The 24,280-nt window shown below is 42.6% G+C and overlaps 1 protein-coding gene across 1 annotated transcript in view; it reads left to right on the forward strand.

Annotated features, from left to right (window-relative positions):
* Positions 1-24,280, forward strand: part of fto (FTO alpha-ketoglutarate dependent dioxygenase) — a 130,044-nt gene that overhangs the window by 44,153 nt on the left and 61,611 nt on the right. The window contains exon 8 of the mRNA XM_083921028.1: positions 14,318-14,442. Coding sequence (XP_083777154.1) covers positions 14,318-14,442 — 125 coding nt within the window. The remainder of the gene's footprint in view (positions 1-14,317; positions 14,443-24,280) is intronic.

The raw sequence follows: 24,280 nt of genomic DNA on the forward strand, positions 1-24,280 counted from the left end.
TTCCTGTGTCATACCAACAGAGAGATGCAGGGAAAGAGTGTGTGTGTGTGTGTGTGTGTGTGTGTGTGTGTGTGTGTGTGCGTGTGTGTGTGTGCGTGTGTGTGTGTGTGTGTGTGTGTGTGTGTGTGTGTGTGTGTGTGTGTGTGTGTGTGTGTGTGTGTGTGTGTGTGTGTGTGTGTGTGTGTGTGTGTGTGTGTGTGTGTGTGTGTGTGTGTGTGTGTGTGTGTGTGTGTTTGTGTGCACGTTTATATGTTGAAAAGTGCCTTGATGGGGGAGAAAGTATAAAAAGATTAAAGAGAGATTTTAGAGCATCTCATAGCAAAGCCCGCCTCTCTTATAGCTGACTAGAGACATTAGCACTCACCAGCGCTTGATATATAATTATTCCAGTACTTTGATCCAGGTGTAATTGTTTACTCTCGCAGGCAATCGTGTCAAACTGGCAAAGGGAAAGAAATTACCACACACACACAAACACATTGATTTGTAAATGGTAAATGGACTTGTACTTATACAGCGCCTTTCTAGTCTTCTGACTACTCAAGGCACTTTCACAGTGTTTGTCACATTCACCCATTCACACAGACATTCACAATGATGGCAGTGGACATCTATATACCATCTAATCTAATGTAACCATTCACACCATATTTACACACCCATGCGCAGCAGGGGGAGCAATTCGGGGTTCAGTGTCTTGCCCAAGGACACTTCGACATGTGGACCGGGGGAGGGTGGGGATCTAAGCGCCAATCTCTCGAATGGAGGACGACCCACTCTGTCACTGAGCCACAGTCACCCCCCATTTGTCACTAAAAGCAACTTAAAAATGTTTTTCAGTTTATGCAGTTTTAGTGGAATATTTATCTTATTGAACATGGCGAGAGCTTGTCTATCACTTGTCCAGTACTTCCCACGTTAAAAAAATAGCAATATTCAGATGTGGTGCTGTGCTTCATAAGCCAGAAAGAGCAAAAATAGAGCCCTCATACTCTGAACTCTCCATTTATTTGTATAGCCCCTAATCACAGCCACAGTTTACTTCAGTACTTCATTTCCCCCATACACAGGAAAACAATAAATTAAAAAAGGTTAATGAAAATGAAAACAGGCCACCCCAACTGTACAGTAGATCCTCAATGTGAACAAAAAAAATACCACCACAAATCTAATGATCATGCTTTCTTAAAGGCCATTTTCAGGTTCATACTTGTATTTTGTGTTTCTAGTTGAAAATGTTTATATCATTCAACATGATATTTTTCTCATACTGTCTGTCTGAATATACTGTACCCGTATTCACCCTCTGTCTGAAATGCTCAGTTTTAGCTCCTGTCTCTTCCAGCCCTCATGCTGAAAAAGGCCTGTCTGCTCTGATTGGTCTGCATTTTTGGGTCTTCCACATGTGCGCATTCTCATTTCCCGCACTGCCATTACAGAGGAATGACTGCAACGACAGTATATATATACTGTATATATATGTATAGTAGAGTTGTGACATCACAACTGTACAGAAGTCCTGACGGCTCGTTTAAAAACACAGTTTGTCAATACAGGCTGCATGCATTTTGTGGATTGAGCATTTTAATATTTTCAAAGTATTTTTATTGCCCCTGGAGCTGTTTTATAATAAAATAAGACATGTAAATCTCACTTTTTGACCTTCAAGGTTCCAACAGAGAGAATATATGCAACTACATTTCTGCCATTGTTGTACACAGGTTAGGTCAGAACTATATGAAAAAGAAACAAATATATGCTGTACACAAAATAAGCCAAAGATACAAACAAAAAAGGCCCAAAGCCTTAAAGTCAGATACTGCTGTTTAAACAAATGATACTTTTCATCTCTGAGGAAGTCTTAGGCATAAGGTCTCCAATGTGGTGAGAATTTGATGTTTAATCAACATTTTGTTCAAGTGTTACATCAGCACAAAAAAATACCAATCACTTAATACCTCTGTACCTCAATAATTCTTCAAAATCACTGGAGCAGCTAACGTGTTTGGGTGTTTAAGTACATAAAGCCTTCTGTGAAAACAATGAGTGAAGAGAATGGAGTGAACCTGATGGGAAGACAGTGTAAAATTGTCTGATTCGCTTGAAGAAATGCAAAGAAAAGTAGGAAATGTGGGAGAAGATTGTTGATGATAATTGTATCATCTTGCAGCGGGAGGTGGAGGAGATTTATGGAGGTGGAACAGGGAAAAAAATAATGGAGGGTGTGGCATTTCAGAGGTAAAGGGAAGATAGATAGATAACGGTAAAGATTTAAGTTGGTATCAGAGTGTGCAAGAGAAAGTAAACCAGAAAGACATGAAAAGCCGACGCTGTAGACAAGGGGATGTGAGCACAGTCAGGAGGAAGTTCAAGTCCTGGGAGCATTCTGAGAAGTTTCATGCCTTTTTTTTTTGTCTGTGCACCTTTCAAAACATGGCATTTACAGTATGAAGAGGATAACCCAACAGAGATCAAAACCTGAGAAGCCTAAAAGGAAAATCCCATTTTTTACAACAGTGAGTCTGGTTTAGTAGTATTGTTCATCAATCCTATCACTTATGTTTTTACTTGCCAATATCACTGCTGAGTTCCCAGCACTGGTAGTTAAACCTTTCCTATGGAGCACCATTGGAGAAGAAACATCAGACAAATCCCCAAGTATCTAAGGTGTTTTAATTATTTTAAAAACCAGAGGGGTACACACTCTGAGTGTCTGTTATACTTCATTGTATTGTTCAACTGTGTGCATGCACAACTACGGTAATTATGGTAATTCAAAGAAAAGTGGTGCAATATTTAATTGACGTTTACTACTCAATGTTATGGTTATGATTTTCTGTCTGACCACTCGAAAACATAGCTGCCTTGTATACTGTATTGTCATGCCTTCCAATGTTACTGCATCCTTGTATCTGTTCAAATAGGGCAAATCAGACGGAAATGACAAAAGTAAGACCAAGGCAGCCACAGAAAAAAAGGAATCCCTGCAATGCTCTATAGAATTGATATTTAGAGCAATACAATTGGAATATGCACACATAGCAAATAGAAATAGTTAGCATTTTACTCATGACTCATATAGTATATTTCCATGTGTAGGCCACAGGAAATGTCAGAGTGTAGTACCAGACAGGGTGACAGGAGCCTTAACTTTATTTTTCACAAATAACCAGCTACCTTTTCAGGCTGTAGCACATTAGTTAAGCTGAGAGCGGCCATCCTTCCAGGTAGTGAATCTCTTCCACCTTCCCACCCTTCCCCTGCAGATAGAGCGATCTGATGGGTGGTGTTAAATGGGTGAGATGTAGGACAATGTAATTAACGCTAGTCCTTTAGTGGGCCCTGCTTCGCTCCACTGGGAGCGCCCAATATAGCGCTCATTAATTCCTATTTGTGTGTAATGAGAGGGTCATGTTGGATGTAACAAATGGCTCTTTTATTTGGGTGAGAGCTGCAGGGCGGCATCCTCTCCTGGCTAACTGTCTCATAAACACCCTTTAGCTGCTCTCATCAGCCTCCCTTGGTGGGGCACAATCACACAACCACACACACACACACACACACACACACACACACACACACACACACACACACACACACACACACGCACGCATACACATACACATGCACACACATATAACAGAATAGTAACAGAGAAAGTATACTGTGTAAATGTGTGGAAAAACAGGTGGGTTTGAATAACTGTAACATAATAGGTTTTCTATAAATGAGTAGTAGAGATAACAGAGATAGCTAGTAGCAATACCATATCGTCATCATATGTTAAAAAGTTTAAACATCAGCGTTTGTGCATGACTTTCCCCATTTACGTCATATTGTATGTATACGTATTAAATATATTAAACATATTGTCCTTCATTCTCTGCGGCCAGTGCTTTTTGTTCCTGTCAGTACTGTCAATTGAAATAGGTACTTTGATTTTTCAGTATGGTAATGCATTTAAAAGTACAGATTGCTTGAAAAGTCCTCAGGGGCCTTGTTCAAATACTGATCAAGAGTCTCAACACACAACACTTACAGCAAGAGTTGGCTGCTGAACAGGATTATAATTATTATTTTGTCAAAAGATTAAACCCAGAATACAAACGATTAGCACACTTAAATGCCACAAAAATAAGTTTGAACTTGACAGCTTTTGATGTCAAAACACAATTTAATATAGATGTTCGATTCATTGCAATAATTAGGTACATGATGTAACTTAGTCCAAAGTCTGTATTCACTTTTAGTCCCCTTTAATTAATAGGATCAATGTATTCCACATTGAAAGGCTTTTTTTGAGCATATATGGTTTGTGTCGAAACAAACAGTATTACATTTAAAAACTACTGGAGTGTCTGTGACGTCTTTGCCAGTTTGAAGTAGACAGCATCTTATGGATTATGAGATCATAATCTAGTTATATGGAACTGCTTCATGGTGTTTGCCATTGTCTATTACTGTATAGCCAAATAGTGTGGAGATAATTGTTTAAGGCAACAAGGCTGCCAGTTTAATCACCGCTGAGTTATATGGAAGCAGCAGATTAAACAAACTTCTGTTATTTTGTCACTTATGGCCTGTTTCTACAGCATGGTACAGCTTTGTTTGATGCAACTCGACTTGCTCTCTTTTGGGTTTCCAATAGTAAAAGTTGTGGATAGTACCTGAGTTGAGCAGAGCTGTAACATGTTGTGGAAACACGGCTATAATAGTATAGTAATTGTAATTATGAATACTAGGACTCAAGGTTGAATGATGTAACCATAAAATTAAAATGAGTAGAAAGGACATTCCCATTCTAATCAGTGTCAGAGCAGACCGTTTTTTATGTATGCCATTGCCATTGCAACAGGCTAACTTCCATATAAACCGACTTGCAGCATGGTGGGTCGGCAAGGTGGACATCCAGTGGAGTAGTAACCTTACAAGGCTTAGGAAAGCACATTGCTCGCCAAATGAGTGACACTTTTGTTTTTTCTGTGACTGGTGTGACAAGGGAGCATGGTGATATAGAAAGCTAGCTTACCAAGCAGCCATCTGCTCGTTGACTGGCTGGCTGGCTGGCTGGTTTTGCCGGTCTTTCATGCTGCATTGGTTACAGAAAATGAGCCGGTGAACTGTGACACACTTTACGGTCCCACTGTTGTGTTGTCACCAAAATGACAACAACAATGGACATTTTCTTTTGTAGTCGTCAAATGACCACAGAAAACAGTCCAATGTCCTTTTTATCCTGATTACCGTAAACCTTTTTAAGTTTTAAATTAAGCAAATAATCAAACTGCCGTGATTAAAATTGAAACTATCACAAACAAACAAATTAAATGTTAACAATATTAGCTCATCTATATCCATAAAACCGAGGTTTGTCTGTGACTGATACTACAAAGACCTTATGGCCTTCATTAAAGAAAAATCTTTTTATGGTTGGGAACCTGGGGATCATAATCTGTTCTACTTCAGACATAGTCATTATTTTTCACTGTACCTCTTTAGGTCATACACAATTGATGTCAGACTAGACATATGAGGGCCTATTAAGGTTTGCTCCATGGTTTTCAGCCAGATCAAAAAAAATGGAGGAATCACTACACTTCAGACTCCTTGTAGTCAATCAAAACTTTGTTAGCAGCACATTTCAGCCCCTGCAGACAATTCCCCCTTAAAAAAAACAACCTGTATGCGAGCGTGTCTAGATGGATGGAAACCCTTTTTATTGGTTTAGCATTTTTGAAGACTTGAAGTATGCTGCAGTGTGTGTTACACTGTAACTCCAGGGCTTAGAAAGGCTGGCTTTGGCCCCAGTCAGCAAAAAGCTTTTTATTGGCAGGAGAGTAAGGTGCTGATCACAATCTGCTATCTAGCTCAAATCTAGACTCAGCTTTCATATATTTAAAGAGAGTAAGAGGGTTTTAACAGAGCAGAAGGTGCTTGAGTGTCACGCTCGTCGCAAACATCTCTGTCCAGCTCTGTCTTCATTGTCCGGAATTAGTCAAAGCGCCTCTCAAAGCTTTCTTGTGATGGATTGATGATGCATTCTTGCCAGGCCAGTGAGAAGTTTGTACGTGTGTGTGTCTGTCTTCCGTCCCAGCCTGCTGGAGAGCTCATTCAGACTAAGAACTATGTGGTTTAGCCATTAAGCTCAACTGGATATGCACTCCTTATCATGAGGCAGAGACAAAAGCCTTGCAAGAAACAGGCCTGTGAATTTTTATGCGATATTTGTGGGCCCATTGGACTACAACCCAACAACAGATTTGCCTTTTCTTCTTGCCACCAAAAGGGAACATCACAAAAGCCTCTGCCTCTGAGTTCTGCTTCATTTGACCCTGTGGAAAGCATATGTCCTTCCATCCCGCCTGTATTCTGCCCAGAAGATGGAGTGCCGTTGGGGCCATAGAAAGCGTTCCTGCCCACTTGAATGTGTTACAATGCCTTCAAACAAAATCACTTGTCAGGGGTCTTCCCTTTTTGGGAGTGTCTCTACCCCCCACAACAACCCATTGTTACTTCAAACATGTTACTCTGATGTCGCAGACACATTTTTCTAATGTTTTACACTCCATATAATCTGCTGTGTGTAGCAAAGCCCATTTTACTGGCTGACATAATTGATGGTGCCCAAGACCTTGCAAGGGTCAATCCGGCATAATGTTCTTGGTTTCTATCACCACGGAGATTGCGAGACACACACACACACACACACACACACACACACACACACACACACACACACACACACACACACACACACACACACACACACACACACACACACAAACATACACACAGAGTACAATTAGGGAAATTCGAAGTATGTTTTTTTTTTTGTAAATTTCAAGAATCATAACTAATGGGCAATCAGGTTATGTCATGTCAAATCCCAAATCAACTCAAGTGTTTAGTTAAGACCATAGTTACAGGAAGTGTACTTACATTTTTTGTCCAGAATATTAGAAACACCTCTGAATATAATGCAGTCCAGTAAAACCCCATCACTATCAGCTCAATGCTTAAAGATTGAATTAAATTAACACCTCTACGAGTGTCAACAAAAACTGACATAGTGGATTTCATTATATTTTACAGGTGCACCTAATAAAGTGGACACTGACTGCCTTTTAAAATACCCTAAATGTTATAACGATTCAGTTGGCGTAAATGCAAATAGAATGCAACCCCCCCCCCCCCCCCACACACACACACACACACACACACACACACACACACACACACCACACACACCTGTGGCTTGGTGTTTATCAACCAATCTTACGTAAACTGAACAAATTTGATTTCAGAAATCTGTAATGATGTGACAGCAGGCAGACTGAATGGGAAAAAAATTTCACAATCACACATTCAACACACACACACATACACGCACACGCACACACTCACACACACATACTCGCACACAGGTTTTATGACTTCAAGTGTGATGTCACAGAAAAGGGAATGGGGTCTGAGCTTATTTCTTCCTGGGCTAATAAAATTTTTCCACCAGTGGAGAGTCCCCCCAAGAGCAAAGTAACTCAACGATGGCATGCAGCAAATACACACAGATCCCTTGTCCAGACTAGAACTGGACCTGGCAGGATCACAGCTCCCCAGTTGTTTATATCAGTGAGCAGAAGCTATCCATTACCCCAAGCAAGGTGCCTGATGCCTTTTTCCACCAGCGGTCAAAGTGATATTGGTTTCTTGTATTAGAGGGGAGAGGGAGATGGAGTCTGCCAAACTCCAACTCCTAAGGCCCACGAAATCAGATGTACGAGCAGCTGAGCTTAAACTGTGGCAGAAGTCAGGGTAGTGTCTGAAGATTTGGAGAAAAGGCTTAAACCCAAAGACATACTTGCTGAAGTGCTAGCGATGTTTGTGAGCAAGAGAAATTTAGGTTCGGGAGGAATGGCAGTAAAAGGCAGAACTGACAACAGGAGTGTTAGAAAAGGTAATTCCATTTACATATGTTATGTTGGCATGGTTGAAAACGTGGTTATTTGTCCAGGGTATTGTATTACCCAAAATCATTCCCTGGTGTGAATCTGTCATTTAGCGGACAACTAAAATGAAAACCAGCAGAGCTCTAAAACAGCGTCTGGGTGACCTGATGAAAAGTTTAGCCACTTTCTGGTAATTATCAATGGAGTTGTTCCGATACCATTAAGTCAATTTAGACACTCACACAAAAAATCTATTTCAAAGTAGTTTCGTGTAGGGCTGGGTGATATTGAATTCCAATATTACAATATTGCTTTAAAAAGGGCAACTGTATTATTGTCCAAGAATAAGCTTAAGAGAGAGACGCACATACATATAAATACCTATTGACTTAAGACGCATATTGCAATAACCATAAGAGGCCACAACATAAGTGCTATTTTACAGGATTATATGCTGAGATCAATAAGACAGATCAAGCCATTCATTGATCAGCATTGATGTATGTAATGAGGATAACACAGATCTACATTCTGTCTACAACCAATACCTTTGGTCAGTTGGTGAATTAACTGTTTATCAGACAAGCTAACTAACTAATTATCTTGTGAGCAAGCTGAGCCACCATGCTTTAATGCTCACTGGTAACAGCAAATGAGGCAAACAAAGTTGTCACTCTTCATGGAATAGCAATGTGCTTTCCTTCAGTGTGACAAGAGTGTGTGGATGAAGCATTAGCTAATGTTCATATAGCGGCTGGCTAACGGAGTCCAGAGCAATTCACTTCACTGTAAACCCACCGGGCACTGGCGTTACATTAATGTACATACTTCATGGCGAACAGCTGGGGCAAAACAGCATCACCAATCTATTTTAACAGAATATTCTCTGGTTTAGCTCAGCCAGAAATCCATCAGCATGTTAGCTTGTCGTTCACTACCGAGCTTGTTTGTAACCAGTAGGCTACCGATACAATATCCGCATTTCGCCTGTTCAACTGACTTTAACTTAAGACAAGAGACACTAGTCTGTCCTGCAGTTATTACAGACAATATGAACTAAGCACAGACTCATTCATGGGGTCATGGCTGCAGAGTGACAATATGGGGAGAGACTGAATATAGTGCACAGTTCATAAAAGCCGTTTCATAATTGAATATAATTCTGTTATCGTGGACATGTGAAGATTATTATTGTGGCCAACCAATATCATGTTGAATATTATTATATGACAAGATTATATAATAATCCCCTAAGCCTAGTTTGTTGGTTAAAAAAACAATCAATTCTTCTTTTCCGCTCTAAAACCGCAGCCTATATAGCAAGTTGCACTGTGCTGCCACGGCAAAGAAAAAACGACTTCTGATACGGTCTCATAGGGGAGAGTGTAACTTTAGTCAAAATATAATATAACACAATCTAATATAATATGATAGTAAAATATTAGCAATTTGCCTATATTTTGTACTGGAAAATCCCACCAGTAAAAAGGCAATATGTACAGTAAGGTTTTAGTTACTAGCCCTACCCTTTATAGGGCTAGTTTTGCCAATTTCAGTTGCTGTTGCACTACTGTTTTATACTGTTACTTTACTATTTTAAATTGTTAATGTCCTTTATTTTACTAAATTGTGGATAGTTTTTTTAATGAATTGTTATTTATTCTTTTTTAAATTATGACTGTCATAACTAGATAAAAAAACAAGTCCTATGGCATTCTTTCAGTTTTTCTTTCAGTAGTGTGTATGACCCCGTGTGCCCGTATAGACTACAACCAACAACGTCTGATGATGATCGGCAGATGGTGTCCTGGGGGATCTCCTCCCAGACCTGGATCCGGGCATCAATGAGCTCCTGGACAGTCTGTGGTGGTACTTGGCGGCATCGGATGCACCCATACGTAACGTCCCATAGGTGCTGAATCGGAAATGGGTCAGGGGAAAGAGAGGGCCAGTCAATGGCATCAATGCCTTCGTCACTAAGGATCTGCCTATGCACTCTGGTCACACAAGGCCGGGCATTGTCCTGCACAAGGAGGAACCGAGGGCCCACTGCCACAGCATAAGGTGTGACAATCGCTCTGAGGATTTCATACCAGTACCTAACAGCAGTCAGGGTACCGTTGGCTATGACTATCACTGACCCACCGCCAAACCAGTCATCCTTGATGATGTAAGAGGAAGAATAATGTTCACCACGGCATCTTCAGACTCTGTCACGCCTGTCGCGTGTGCTCAGTCAGAACCTGCTCTCATCTGTGAAGAGAACGGGGTGCCAATGGTCGACCTGCCAATTCCGGAATTCTCTTTCGAATGTCAATGGACTGCATGGTGCTGGGCTGTGAGCACAGGTCCCACTAGAGGATGTCGGGCCCTCATGCCACCTTCATGGAGTCTGTTTCTGACAGTGTGGTCAGAAGTATGCACACCAGCAGCCTGCTGGAGGTCCTTTTGTAGGGCCCTGGCAGTGCTCCTCCTGTTCCTCTTCTCACAAAGAAGCGGATACCAGTCCTGCTGCTGGGTTGATGCTCGTCTACAGCCCTGTCCAGCTTTTCTCGTGTAGATCAATATGTATATTTAGTACTATTCAGTAGTTTGGACACACTGTCCCATTTACATATGTATATATATATATATATATATATAAATTAATTCTTGATTTATTCTGAAATACTGTTATTTTTTACATTTTTTATCTGATGTGGCTATACCACTGCAACAAGGCACTTAACAAACTTTATTTTAGCAAGTACTGACAAATATATAAGTTTTACAGTATACCCACCTATCAGCTGAAAAGCCATTGCTATATAGAAGATTATATCCACTTCCTCGTAGGTAACCTACCCACTAATTCACCTACAGTACTTCATCAACTAGCACTACATCACAATATATTGTATGATATAGTGGTAGTTGATGACTGATATCAGTTTGGTACTCGTTATCATCCGGATCAGGAATGATAAAATGGTCAATCAGGAAATCAGAAACATCTCAAATTAATAAATTAATAAAACAGAAAAATTACCCACTTTGAAATCACATGACCACATTCTCATATTGCTGATACATAGAGGATAAATTTGCCATAATAGAGATTCTAAAAAAAGACAGAGATGGATCCTAGTATTTACCAAAACACATCTCACTCTTTGTAGAGTAAGTCAAAGTAGTCAATCTTGATTAGATTGTCACCTTAATGCAGTAGCTTTTTTATATAGAACTGATTCTGTGTTGATCCATGCCATCGCTATGCGTTAAAGCCCATGGTGGTGGCTCAACAGTCATAAACAGGAGGATGGATTATTAGTTAGGGCCATGCCTGCCTCCATACTGTATGGGCACACAGACAAGTTGGCACATGGCGAGCCTGACAGGTCTAGTGGCCTGCTACTTTGCCTCTTATACGTGGTAGTGGCAGGGAGACAGGACTGGAGGTTGCTGGTCTGACAGACATAAGTGCACTTAGGCAGGGAGGCACCATGGTGGCTAATTAACACCAGCCGAAACATGAGGAAAGTTTGGTTTTGCTGGTGAATTTTTTTACAACCTGCCTTTTTAGGTATGGAGGGTCTACTCTGGAATAGAATTCAACCACGTCTCTTAAATAGTTTAAAAGGGAGGTAAATTTGGCGATTTTGAAACGTTTGTGGCCTGCAGACATAAAATGATTTCCTATGTAAGAGCGTGCCAATGAGCTTAAGGGTGCTCTGGGTCCCCTGAAAGTCCTGGTCTAAAGTCAGCTAAGACATTTCATGGGGTGTTAACAGTTTCTCTGACACTCTGGTGTCCAGCTAGTAGCTCTCTTTTATGGAGTGTAAACCTTCAGTTCTGCATGCATCTTTTTTTAATGCTACTACCTTTGAGCTATTACGTGACTTGTGACAGCTATTCTGTGAAGTTTTGGGTTGTACACCATATTGCAGTGCGTGCAGCAACAAACAATCTTCCCATTCTACAATCCTGTGTAGAATGAGTGACATGTTGTTATGTGATGGAATAGACAGATGCTTGTTGGTGTTAAGATACAGTCCTGGCTCAAGGTGTTAGTGAGCCGCCGCAGGCTGCCCTCCAGCCAGCCTTGGCTTGGAACGCTATCATCACTCCAGCTCCCCACCAACCAAAATATCAACTCTGCCTGGCTGCATGTTTGTTTACCAAGCCTGCTTCTGCACAGGGCCGGAAATGTTTATGCCTATGTGTAGTAAAACAGACAGGGTTGAGTTTGGGGTCTGGGGACCAGGGATGGAGGTACCCAGGTCCTCCTGTCCTCTTGTTCACCTCGGGATGCGGCCAGGGTCAGGGGGACATCTGTGGTCAGCATCAGGCTGGGAGAGGGGGAGGCTGAGGATAGCTACTGTCATCATGAGGTAAATAGAAAAAAAAGGGGGCTTATTAGTGCTAACACAGGCCCAGAGATAAAAGGCTGTGGTCTTTCCGTGGCTGACTGAGGCTGGGCTCGACCAGTAAACAACCAGTGGGGTGTCTAAATGGCCCAGGGATCACCCTGTGGCTAAACCTGAAGGCCTCTCTCAGCACAGGATCTTCTAAACACAGGATCATACGCAGACACACTCTTGAACGCAAACACACGCATTTCATTAGTGGGAGGCTTGGTAACGCACATTCACATTATCAGAAGGCACACCTATACTCACAAAAACTACATTTGCCAAGAACAAACATAAAAAGACAAACACACTCACGAATGTACACACATGCTCCCAAAGCAGACGTTGTCGGCATCTTTAACATGTTTAATGGAAGAGGTGAGCAGACCACAATGTGTCTACTTTGGGGACCTTTATCATCATGATCATTGAGTTGGGAAAAAAATGTGACCGTCAATTTATTGGCTGTGATACACAGAACGGCGCTGATGTACAAACACAATGTACTTTATATTTTGATTGAGCATAATTAGAAAATGGTCACTGGACTGCGCTGTCTTTCCTTTCTTGCTTCTCATTCTGTTCCTTCGCCAGCTGAAGCAAGCTCAGAAGCATGTCAGAGCAAGTTTCAGATCAACTACCAATCACTTGCTCATCAGTGCTGTGCTTGAGACACTCAAAGTGTGCTACACGGCCAGCATGGCAATGTGATGTGTACTAGCTCAGATGGTGATACAGGCTGAATGCACTTTCTGGCACTTTCTTAGCCTGACACTCATCCTGGGAGGACAGGATTTGATCTAAACCAAAAGGTACAGTTTCCATAGGGAGTAGATCAGGCCCTGCTTCCTCTTGGTCACCGTAATCTTTGGTGTCTCCTCTGAGTCAGGTGTAATCAGTCACACACCGCCACATGTTTTGACACCTGTCCCGTGTGGTGTGGAGGAAGTAAGCATATTACTCTGCTGCAAATCACACTCCTTTGCCTTGGAACCACACACACAGACAATCAAACCTATCTTCACATGAATGGAGAGAGACAGGTGGATTGTCAGAAAGGGATTAAAAACGAGGGAGAGGAGAAGAAATGAAGCTTCCCCTTACATTGTGGGTTTTTTGAAAAGAGGGTTGGATGACTGGGGAGGCGAGTGACTGTTAATGGGAAGAAATGAACGTGCTTTACTGGTGGATGTGACAGGAAGAGACTGTTCTTAACAAGGCGTCAGAGTCAGTCAGAGTTACAGATCCATCACTTCTCAGAGGCAGGGAGAAGGGGGTGGGGGGGCATTTAAGGATATTCAGAGAGGGAGAGAGTCTGTGAAGGGTAGAGAAGAAGAGGCAGAAAGAGGGATTTGAGTGTGGCTGACAGCACTGCATTTAATTTGGGCTGCCAGATCCTTTTTCATTTGACTTCCTCTCAACCAGCTTAGAGGCTGCGGAGGACTTGGAGGCGAAGGTTTGCCAGGATGTCTCAGATTAGCACTGATGTGCCACGTCACACTTTAAGCCGGCCTGTAATTCATGTTCAACAGGGGGATACTCACACATTACACTGTGCTGTGCAGGACGTGATTAATTGACTCACCCTCTAATATTGGGTGTAATTTGCCCATCCTCTGATGTGAAACTGACTTTATACTAGACTTACTGTATGTCGCCGTCCCAGGGATGTTATAATGGAGTCTTGGCTCAGAGCTGTGTCATTTCTAAACTCAGGATAAAGGCTGGAGGGAATTGCAGGCAGGTAGTCTTTCTACTTGATTCAATGTAGTTTTATATTTAGGGGAACATTTAATGGGTCCAAATAGATGTCTTAACCAAGGATGCAGTGTGTGGTAAAAAAACAATGACATTTTCTTTTGAAAATGGAAGTTATAATGAAATGGAGTCGAGTTTTTCCAGTGTTTGTCATACAATCATTCACACAACTTTTCATATACTTGATGCAGCTTTTTTTCTACGTCTGCTTCTATTTTTCAGACTATGCTCTTCCTGGATACAGTGGAGAAGGAGGGCCAGGAAGGAGAGGGAAGGAGGGAGATGGCAGAAACCCTGTTGTCTTCCTTGACAGACAGACACCAGCAAAGACAGACATGGAGAGACAGGTAACTTTATTAACTTTATTGTACCACAAACTCCTCGAGAAATACATACCTGAAGTGTAACACAAGTAGGACACTCTATGAAGCATGAGCACTGTCTGATATTCACAATGGAAACACCATCACACAATAACAAAAGTCATTCCAAACTAATTTTGGAAGTGAGCTTTGCTTAAAATTTAAAATCTCAAGTTGGATGACCATTTTTTTTGCAAGCCACCCGTGATGCCAACCACCTCAGTTACTATGTGCTTAATTGTGCATAATTTAAAGCCTTAATATATAATATATTTAAACGGGTGACTTAGGTAAAAATTCTGTACTACTGTCATAAACAAGGAAATTAGATGTAGACCTAATATTTGTCTTTCTTTATAAATGGGGATGAGGAGCAACAGCGACAACATTTTTTCCTTGAAACAGTGGGAAACGGCCTGTAACTGGCTTTGATTCATATCTCTCATTTGGTGGGTGTGTCAGCAATCAGCAGCAATGTGTATATAATACACGGTATTAAAAAAGAAGTGCGTTTGCTTACACAGTAGGGTGTGTAACACAACACTGTGTCAGATTAAATAAACATTTTGTCAAGTTTTGTCAGGGCTAAATGCGCCACTGGATATACTCTCATCTCATTCAACTAAAATAATGCTTTCATATGTCATTAATAACAACGCTTTAACTCACGTTAAGCTGTAGATTTAATTTACCCACTGTACCACAGAAATTACATCACCAAAAACTACTCAGTCTGACCAGATGTCAGCTAGCAAAGCATCACACTACATCAAATAATCAGCTGAAATGTCAGACAGGTGGACCTCCGTGTTACAGTTAGGGCTGGAAATGACAACCAGTCAAAGTCTTACGATTTCACATGTCTCTACAATGTAAATCAACCGGTCACAGCCATTCAGACCAAAACTGTTTTTGTTCCAGGCTGTAAAAATGTTTATTTCTGCTGTAAAGTTGAGCGTTTAAACCTGTGGGTCTATGTGGATAGACTAGGTTTTGGAGCCAGTCTCAAGTGGCTATTCGAGAAACTTGACCTAATTTTTTTGCATTTTTCAGGAGGTTGATGCTTTGTACTCATACATTTTTCAGTGCACTGCTCAATAATTTTGTATGTTTCTATTTATCTACCTTGATTCCTGAAAATCTGGAAATCTCGGGAATTTAAAAATAAAAACGGAGGCAAACATCTAATGAAACCCCCTTCAGGAAAATGAGACGCAACCAACACTAAAGGAGAGGTTACAACCAAGTGGGGGCTCTTTTCGCTCTGAAGGACCAGAGCTATTGACATGTTGAATGATAGCAAGCAGGACCAGTTAATTTGTTTGCCTCACTTAAACAGCAGGGTTAATAATTGTGACCAAGCAAAAATGATCATGAATCATCACCATAGCTCTGCTTGGACTCAGTGTGCATTGACACGTGAGCACGCTCATGCTCGTACATGTGCAAATGTGCTTTACAAAAGCCCACCTCTCCCAAACGGGCCGCGCGGTTGCACTCACACTGGTCAAACGAACAAGACTTTAGCTGTGAAACGTGCTTGGGCACAGTACGGACGGACAGAGTGAATTCCACAGAAATGCAGCAGTGTAGTTGGTGTTTGTTTGTGCTCCTTGGTCCTGGCAGCTATCACAGCTATCACAACGACACGTGTGTCTTGGATAAGCCCAGTTACTTCCTTCCTTCCAGATAAGGTCAGAGAGCTCACGGATTAGAACACTGGCCATTCATTCAGATAAAGAAGGGCCTCACACACACACAAACACACACACACACACACACACGTACATATACACACACAAACACACACACACACACACAGTGTTATTTTAGCTGTTCATTCTCTCAGTCGCTCGCCGCCTCAGCACTAGCAAGGACACACACCAACACTGACATGCATGTATACACCAGATCTGCATTCACATATGTTTCAATGCTTATTGTCTCTATCAACAGATTTGACCTCAGTGTCACACACCCACAAACACTCACACACTTTGGACCAGACATGATCCAGAGCCTGAAGAAAACAAGTGCCAGGGGCAGAATCCACAGACTAGAAATTTCTGAAAGCAACATTTTTTTTTCTTGAAAGATATATCTCAACTTCCTGCAGTGTTGCTGCCCTCATCTTTCCATGGCGCCCCTCTGTTTTGAGTTGTCCCCCTTACTTGACCCTTAGCTATGCCCCATCCAGATGAGCCTTGTAAACAGGCTGTTTCCACACACCTAGCATTGCTGTGTCGACGCCCAGCACCTCACAACTCTGATGTAGGGCGTGCTCTGATAGTGCATTCCAGCTGCAGGTGCTGAAAGCTAGAAACCATACCCCCCCCCCCCCCCCCACACACACACACACACACACACACACACACACCCAGACCTAACATCAACGCTGTCCCCCACCATCCTGTTTCCCCCCACCACCCACAATGCAATGTTACCACCTTATATCCATGTCTAACCCGTAGTCTTAGCTCAGCCCACCCTAAGATCCTGACAACCAGTATCACAGACCAGGACAGGAAATGCTCTGTCCTTGTCAGCGGGGCAGACGTTTGCTTTATCAGCAGTGAGAGACTGATTAGATTAGTTTTGGAGGAGGGCAAGCGTCCCACACAATATGTTTGAACTCCAGCTGCTCCTGATACCTCCTCTCCTCTTTACACACATTAAATGTCTATCCCTAACCCCCACTGCCCCCACTTACAAAAATGCCAGAGGTCATCCTGTCAAGTGGCTGTCAACAGATCTCATTTACACAAAACTAAACACATGGCTATGTGCAATGTTAAGTGGGACGTACTGGTACTGATTAAAGATTCTTGGATTAGGAGACTTAAGGATAGCTTTGCTTGAAAAAAATACTTCTTTACTTACTACTCCTACTAAGAAGCAAAGTCATTGTTTTGAATTAAAGATAAAGTATATTATAGGATCAGACTCACAGAGAGGCAATTTTGTTCACTTCAGTCGGATGTATTTAAACCTTCATTTATTTTCATAAAAGCACTCACTAAAATAGGACTTTTGAAATTAATTTGCTGATTCTTTTTGCTGCTTTTTTTATTATATCGGGTGTCCTAATTAGGTTTTCCACACAATATGCAACAGGCAGGCTTTTATCATAATACTGCCTTTTGTCTCCATGATTTCTATTCAGTGCATAATGCTTGCAAAAGGATGGAAAAAAGCATGATTGATGACTCTTGCTAGAGGCACATAAACATAAACAACCAGCTCTGATTGATTAAGTTTCTCTGTGACTTTTGTTTCTTAAACACCAGTTAAAGCAGCAGTCTGTGCACTGGAACGTGGTCCTGCTCGCTCCCCATTTTCTGCCTCCAGGGCATTTTTAGCACTACCATGAAGCAAAGAAAGAGAAATTGGACCTGGTGACCAGTGGCTCTTCACAAGTGACTTATAGGCACTCAGAGTGAGTGATGCTTGGGCTTGCCCCGCTAGCAGAAGCAGTCCATTCATTCACTCTGAGCCAACAAAGTTATGAGAGCTTTTTTATTCTTATGAGCTTTTCTGGTTACTGGGTTTTCTTGATGCACATGGTGAATTCTTTGATAGATGCTGCCCTCGGTGTCCCTTTGGTAAATGCCCCGCGGGCGCCCTGGAAACCGATGGATTATTATGTGGGTGGGTGACTGTGTACTATAGGAGAGCAGTTGAGTTTGCCACACAGAAAGTACAGATTGAAGAGCAAGAAAAAAACCTTCAGGGAACAGGCTTATTTGGATAGGAAATGACACATCTCAGTGGCACCAGAGATTCAAAACACTTGGTACTGGAATTATTAGGTTTTGAAAATGCATAGATCTTGTTTCACAGCTACACATAGATGAATAAAGAAGTATTTACTGTTAGTATACTGGATAGTAATAATAATACTGGAAGTACCTAAAAACCCACAATATTCCATGGTTTTGTTTTTCAATAGCGTTATATTTCAACGCATAACAGTGGACACTCGATGTGATGCTATGTTAATCTGTGTGATTACAGTATGGCTAACTTTGAACCTTCTGGATGAGGTCACCACACTGTCACCTCACTGGATGAGGTCACCTCATCCAGTGACCTTCCCGTGCCTAGAGGTCACTGCTCTGACCAACAGAAAAAAACTGAAAAAAAGCTTTGTCACAGCCGGCGAGCAAACAGCTCGAAGGGAACAGCTGCGAGTTTTGTACTGACCATGCAAACTGCTGTAGGCTTTGTAAGGTCATTATATGATAATGAAAATCATTACAGAATTACATGGGGGTTTAGGACATGAGAGCAACGGGGAGGGGAGGGGAGGGCCACATTGGGTTTGATAAATGGACTGTGAAGGTGCCCATCTGGCCCTCTCTATGGCTTTTTCTTCCTCCTCTTTTATCCACTCCCGTCCTTTACTACCCTTCTTTCATTCCCCTCCTCTGTTCTCAAGCGGGCTGGTGTAAAAGCAAGCAGGCCTGTAGTGAAAGATTAACAGAGTGCAAACCCAACTCACCTCTGTGTAGGAGAAAAGAACAGGGGAGACAGGCGGAGGTGTTTATGACCCAAAGCAGGGTTTGTGCATGACTTGGCAAACCCTGTCCTCCCATCTCTCAGTGTGGGCCGGTAGGAGAGTAGGCAGCTATTGACCTTTGGCATCGGAAACAGTTGGGCAGCTCAGGATGTGTGCATCGGTGCAGTTTGGGTGGTAATACTTAACAAGTCTTAAAGTAGTCCTTCTGCTCTTCCTCAGTTTAGAGAGGGGATAAAAGATTGCAAGCACAAAGAAGTTTTTTTTTTTTTTTAATAAAAAGAGCTAAACTGCTGCAATTTTGCAGTATTTTGGGTTTGTACCAAGTGACATGAGAGAGGTGGCAAATTCTGCAGCAGTGGCAGCCAGGGATAGACATGTGTCATATCCATCTGTATCCCATTGAGACATTGTACGTGGTAATTGACGATACAAATACATGTATAGAAACACTTTTTCTCTCTCTATTTGCAAGGTATATCCAAGCCATGTTTTAAAAGAATGCAAGTTCATTTTATTTCCATTAACATTTGTGTTTATTTTGAACTTTTCAACCTTAGATTTTTTAGTCTGTTTATTATCTAATTCCATTTCAATCACCCTTTGAGAAGACAAGGAGTTGACCCACACCGTACTGGTTAGGGTGTCACTATAATCGCTGTACACTCTGAATCTGTGGCGTAGTACATCTGTCATCTGTGTTTATTACTCTTCTCCATCTTGTTGGGAGTTAGTGAGGTCTTTATCCCAAGACAAAGGCAACATCAGATGACATGGCAAGCAGACCCAAAGGACAGAGAAGGAGGTCCACGTGTCCACAGCTGCACTCATCACTCAGCTGTCCGGCCTGACCCATGACCTGTAGGGCCGTCTCCCAGCCTCCGTTGGCTTTATGTTTCCTGCCATTGTCATCCTCTCTTGTCCTCACCTGGACAGGGCACTGCTACACAATAGGCCCAGTCTGTCAGTAAAACCAAGGGTCACCGGGGGCCAGCAGGGGCCAGAGAGCCGAGGTTGAAGCTGTGCCCAGCCGGGGATGACCCCACCAGTGATGTCAGCTACCAGTTGCACCCCTGCGGAGATGCATAGAGACAGAGAAAAAGGAGGAGAGAGACCTTCGTTGGCAGGCACTTCATTCCAGGAGTGGTGACATTTCTTTTGTGTTGTCCCTGACAGACCCCGCCCCAATTCCTGCAAAGGGGTGGGACAGGGAGTTAGGAGACAATGGAGGTCCCCTGTCCCAGATGGGAGCTGGCAAGATTGTCAATGTCGTCTCCACAATAAAGATGGACAGACCACAGCCTTGTCTAATGTGGCCAATAACCTCCTTAAAGCCCTAGAAATGGAGACACCATACTGCAGGGATTATCATATACAATTCGCTCTCTTTAAACACTCAAGGCTTTTCTGAGCACAAGTTCTTATAGACCTGTAGCTAAGCCACCATCAGGTCAGCTATCATTGGCAAGTGATTGGGTGGAGTTTCTGAAATGTTTTGAATGCAGGCAATGTGTCCTTCCATGACTTTCTTTTCTTTCTTTGTGAGGAATCCGGCTGATTAATACGTGGATGGCTTTGTGCGGTACATTTAAGAGAAGGTGGTTACAAGCTGTTACTAAGTAGGTTTAAATAGCAAGTTTGGGCTGGCTACATTAACCAAAGTTCTGGTTGCCGGCAGGTCGGTCTGGGCACTTTGTCAAGCAGGCCTGTGTGGTGTCAGTTTCAACCCGAGGTGACAGGTTAATCAGATCTCCCAGGCAGCAGCCCCAAATTTGCCTCTACATCACCCCCACATCCGCGTTCAGGTTTGCAAGAAAAAAAGACAGGGCAGGCTCAGTCCAATCTCATTTGCAGGGGTTGTCAGCAAAAGGTTTTGCTGGCTGCACCATTGTTTCTCTTTACCTCAGGGGTTTGATTGCTGAAGTGATGGGCAAACACCTGTGTGTGGCGGTTGGAACTCTCATCTCAAAACCCTGTTCTTTATCTGTGTGTTTTTCTCTGTACCACCTCCTTTTGCCGACATCGGTATTGCTGTGTTTACTTGGTTCAGGGAACTGGAGGGGAAAACAAATAAGTACATGTCATCTGTCTCTTTCATCGCCGGCCAGCCTGTAATTAGTGCAGGCGCAGTGGTTAGCCTAAGACGCTGTCGTCTAATTTGTCTGTCTTTATCTAAAACATGTCTGTGTGGTCCCATAGACCAGTTACATGCATGCCGCGAGATCGCCTGTGGGCTTTGTGTTTGTGAGGTGTGTATTTGTGTGTACTTGATTGTAAATTATGAATTCTTCTCTCATACACCCGCCCCTGTTTAGCAATCAGTCAGTTATGCATGACATGCCCTGACCTCAGCAGAACATCGCAGCTGCTCATTCCCTAGCAGTTGTACTCTGATCCTAGTTAGCTCCCCGGCTGGAAACTACTTCAGAGTATGTATCCTGAATGTACCTTGAATACGATGCCCGGTGATGCCATTTCTTTGCTTTCTATTCACTGTACAAACAAGTTCTACCCGTGTAAATATGCACTTACTTCCATCTTGCATTGTTCCCAAACAAGTAAGTGATTGGCCACTGAGGTACATGCTTTCTCTCATTTTGCGGTTAGGTGTGGGGATGGAAGACTTGCAACTGGCAAGGATCAGTATCACGCTCTCTCTTTGTTAATTTTCTCTCCTTATCCTTGACTGAGTCACAACAGCATTAAATTGCTCACAGGTTTTAATGGAAACAGTCATTTCATAATTATGCATTTCACAGTAAGAGCTTGGCAATGCAATGTGGCACAGAAAGGGAGAATGAGAGAGTTAAAAATGTCATTAAAAGTCCCACAGACATTTAAACACACTTGTTGCACAGACAGTTGCCCATTAAATGCTGCCTTTTTTAATATGGAAACAAGATTTGTGTTTGGAAATGTGGTATGGAGAGAGTGAGAGGGTTTGGGTTTAGGCCTGTTTTACTGGTAGTCACGAAAACCAGGACATTCTTTCTGGTCAAACCCAACATCCCAGAGAGCTGATAGAGCATGATTGGGTGGGGAAGGATGTGTGGCAGGCATGCACATTTTGGGTGGGTGGAGGATGTTCTCACTAAAAACACTGTCATTGCAGTTTATCTGGTTTAAATCCTGTTTATTCTTGGTTGTATATAAGTTGAAACAGTACCAATTTAGGACTACTCTCTTATATTGTACATGTGTGTGGTAAGTGAGGTAATTAAATGAGCACACTAATTTAATGTTTTGTGTATGATTTTTTTTTTTTCAACTGCTTAGAGGTTGAACATTTCTGTGCTTGGTTGGGGTCGTTAATGTCTATATCATGGAATTAACTGAAGGAATGTATGCCCTATTTAAACACACTCACATGCACATTATACATGCATGCACACCACACGCTCCATCCTTTCCCCTTTTTCTACACCTCATCTACCACAAACACCACACCTGGGTACCCCCCTCTTACACACACCTCCACCTGCTTCACTCTATACACACACATCTTTCTCCCCTTCTCTGTTAATTATAACCTACACCGCTGGAACACTTCATTTCATATCAAGCATATTGTCTCTTCAAGGCTGGCAGGCAGGTCATAAATTATCCTGAAGGTGAGGATGGAAGTTGGAGGAGATAGTTATGAAAATTTCATCTGTCTGCCATAGCGGCCGCAGCTGCTCCTGTCACCAGCCGTGTGCTGGAGGAATTGCACAGGGTCATTGTGTATGTGTGTGGGTGTGTGCTTCATTTTGTGCATATGCGTAGGTACGTGAACACATGTGAATGATTATAGTGTGCACGTACTGTACATATATGGCACCCGCGCATGCAAGTCTTTGTTATTCTCCGCATTTGTCCCTGTCTGTATGTGCGTGTTCCGGTGTGTGTCGCTGGGCCAGTGTGTACAGAGGGTTGGCCAGGTAAGACCTGCCTGTCAGTGTTTGTAACATCTCTGGCGTCCCTGTCACCCCAGGGCCCCTAGCTCTGCCCTGAAGCAGGGAGACTGGGAGGGGGGGGCAGGCTCGCAGGGCGGTCCCCAAGCTGTCTCTGTTCATTACCGCTACAGAGACGGGACGTGGCCGGCAGGTGGCCGGACCTTTAGTCCTTACCTACTGTGATCATCTGCTGCTCCACTCTGTGTATGCGTTTATGTGTGTATGTGTGTCTGTGTAGGTGCGTGGGTAGCTGTGAAAGTGTGTTTGAGAATAAAAAAAAAAGTCCAAACCCATAACTTATGTATTCGAGCAGGGAAGTGCATATTTTATGTTTGACCTATGAATGTGCGTTTGTGTCTTTGACAGATTGTGGCATGGAAGCAGTGTGCATGTGCAGGCACATCTCTTAATGGCTGTGCTTACATATTTACAAATGTACAGAAACTCTGCATTTGGAAAAACTGAGTGCTGCTGTGGCACTTTCTTGACAGAGCACAGAGCAGCTCTTCTCGACACTCCAAGCGGCAATTAGTAAGAAAAGAAAAACACAGTAAAACTCCCCCCTCGTCTCCTCCTATGTCAATCTACAGTTTCCTGCAAAAATTCTATTAGGGCCAAAGTCCATAGCTGTTAATTACAATTCTAACTAGCTTGCCTCCTGACGAATGGATGGCTTCAGCAGCGATGTAGGATAAAAGGGATATCAGCGATTTCACTTCCCTGTACAAAGGCTGCCTCTGAAATGGGTCATCAATCCCACAGTGATAAATGTCTGGTGGAGTAATGACTCTCTTATCGGCGCCGGATTACTGCAGATATTTGTAATTAGTGTAGCCACACAAGTCCCCGACAGATGTTTTTGAGGCTGCACAATATTGAAGCCTTGTTTGAGTGCTAAATGGGAACTTTCTGCAAAGAATAGGGATAGTTAGAGCTATTGTATTGCAGCAGACCAAGGTGAATCCTGAGAACTGAGTTGCTTTTTTGTCAGTGGGAAAGTATGAATGTATTCTGCTCCACACACACCTACAGTACACACAAATATATGGAGCAACATGTACACACGCTTGAGCTCATGACCTGATAGCTAAATACACAGCCTGAGGTCCATCCTTCAGCTATTGAGCTCAGTCGTCACATGATTGTGAGAGCCAGGGGGCTCCTCTTCTCCTCCTGTATTTCTCCTCTTCCTCCTCCTCCTCCTCCTATCCCAACCCCAGAGGTAGCCACTGCTACGCCAGGGGGAGTGAACGATTCACTTTTAACTTCAATTTCTCATGTTTTGGGTCGAGATTCACTAGCTGCCCTGAAGTTTTTTTCTTCTTCCTCCTCTTCCAGCTCTCATGAAATCACAATGTAATATATTCAGCCT

This window comes from Echiichthys vipera (genome assembly GCF_963691815.1).
Source record: "Echiichthys vipera genome assembly, chromosome: 1".
Taxonomy (NCBI): domain Eukaryota; kingdom Metazoa; phylum Chordata; class Actinopteri; order Perciformes; family Trachinidae; genus Echiichthys; species Echiichthys vipera.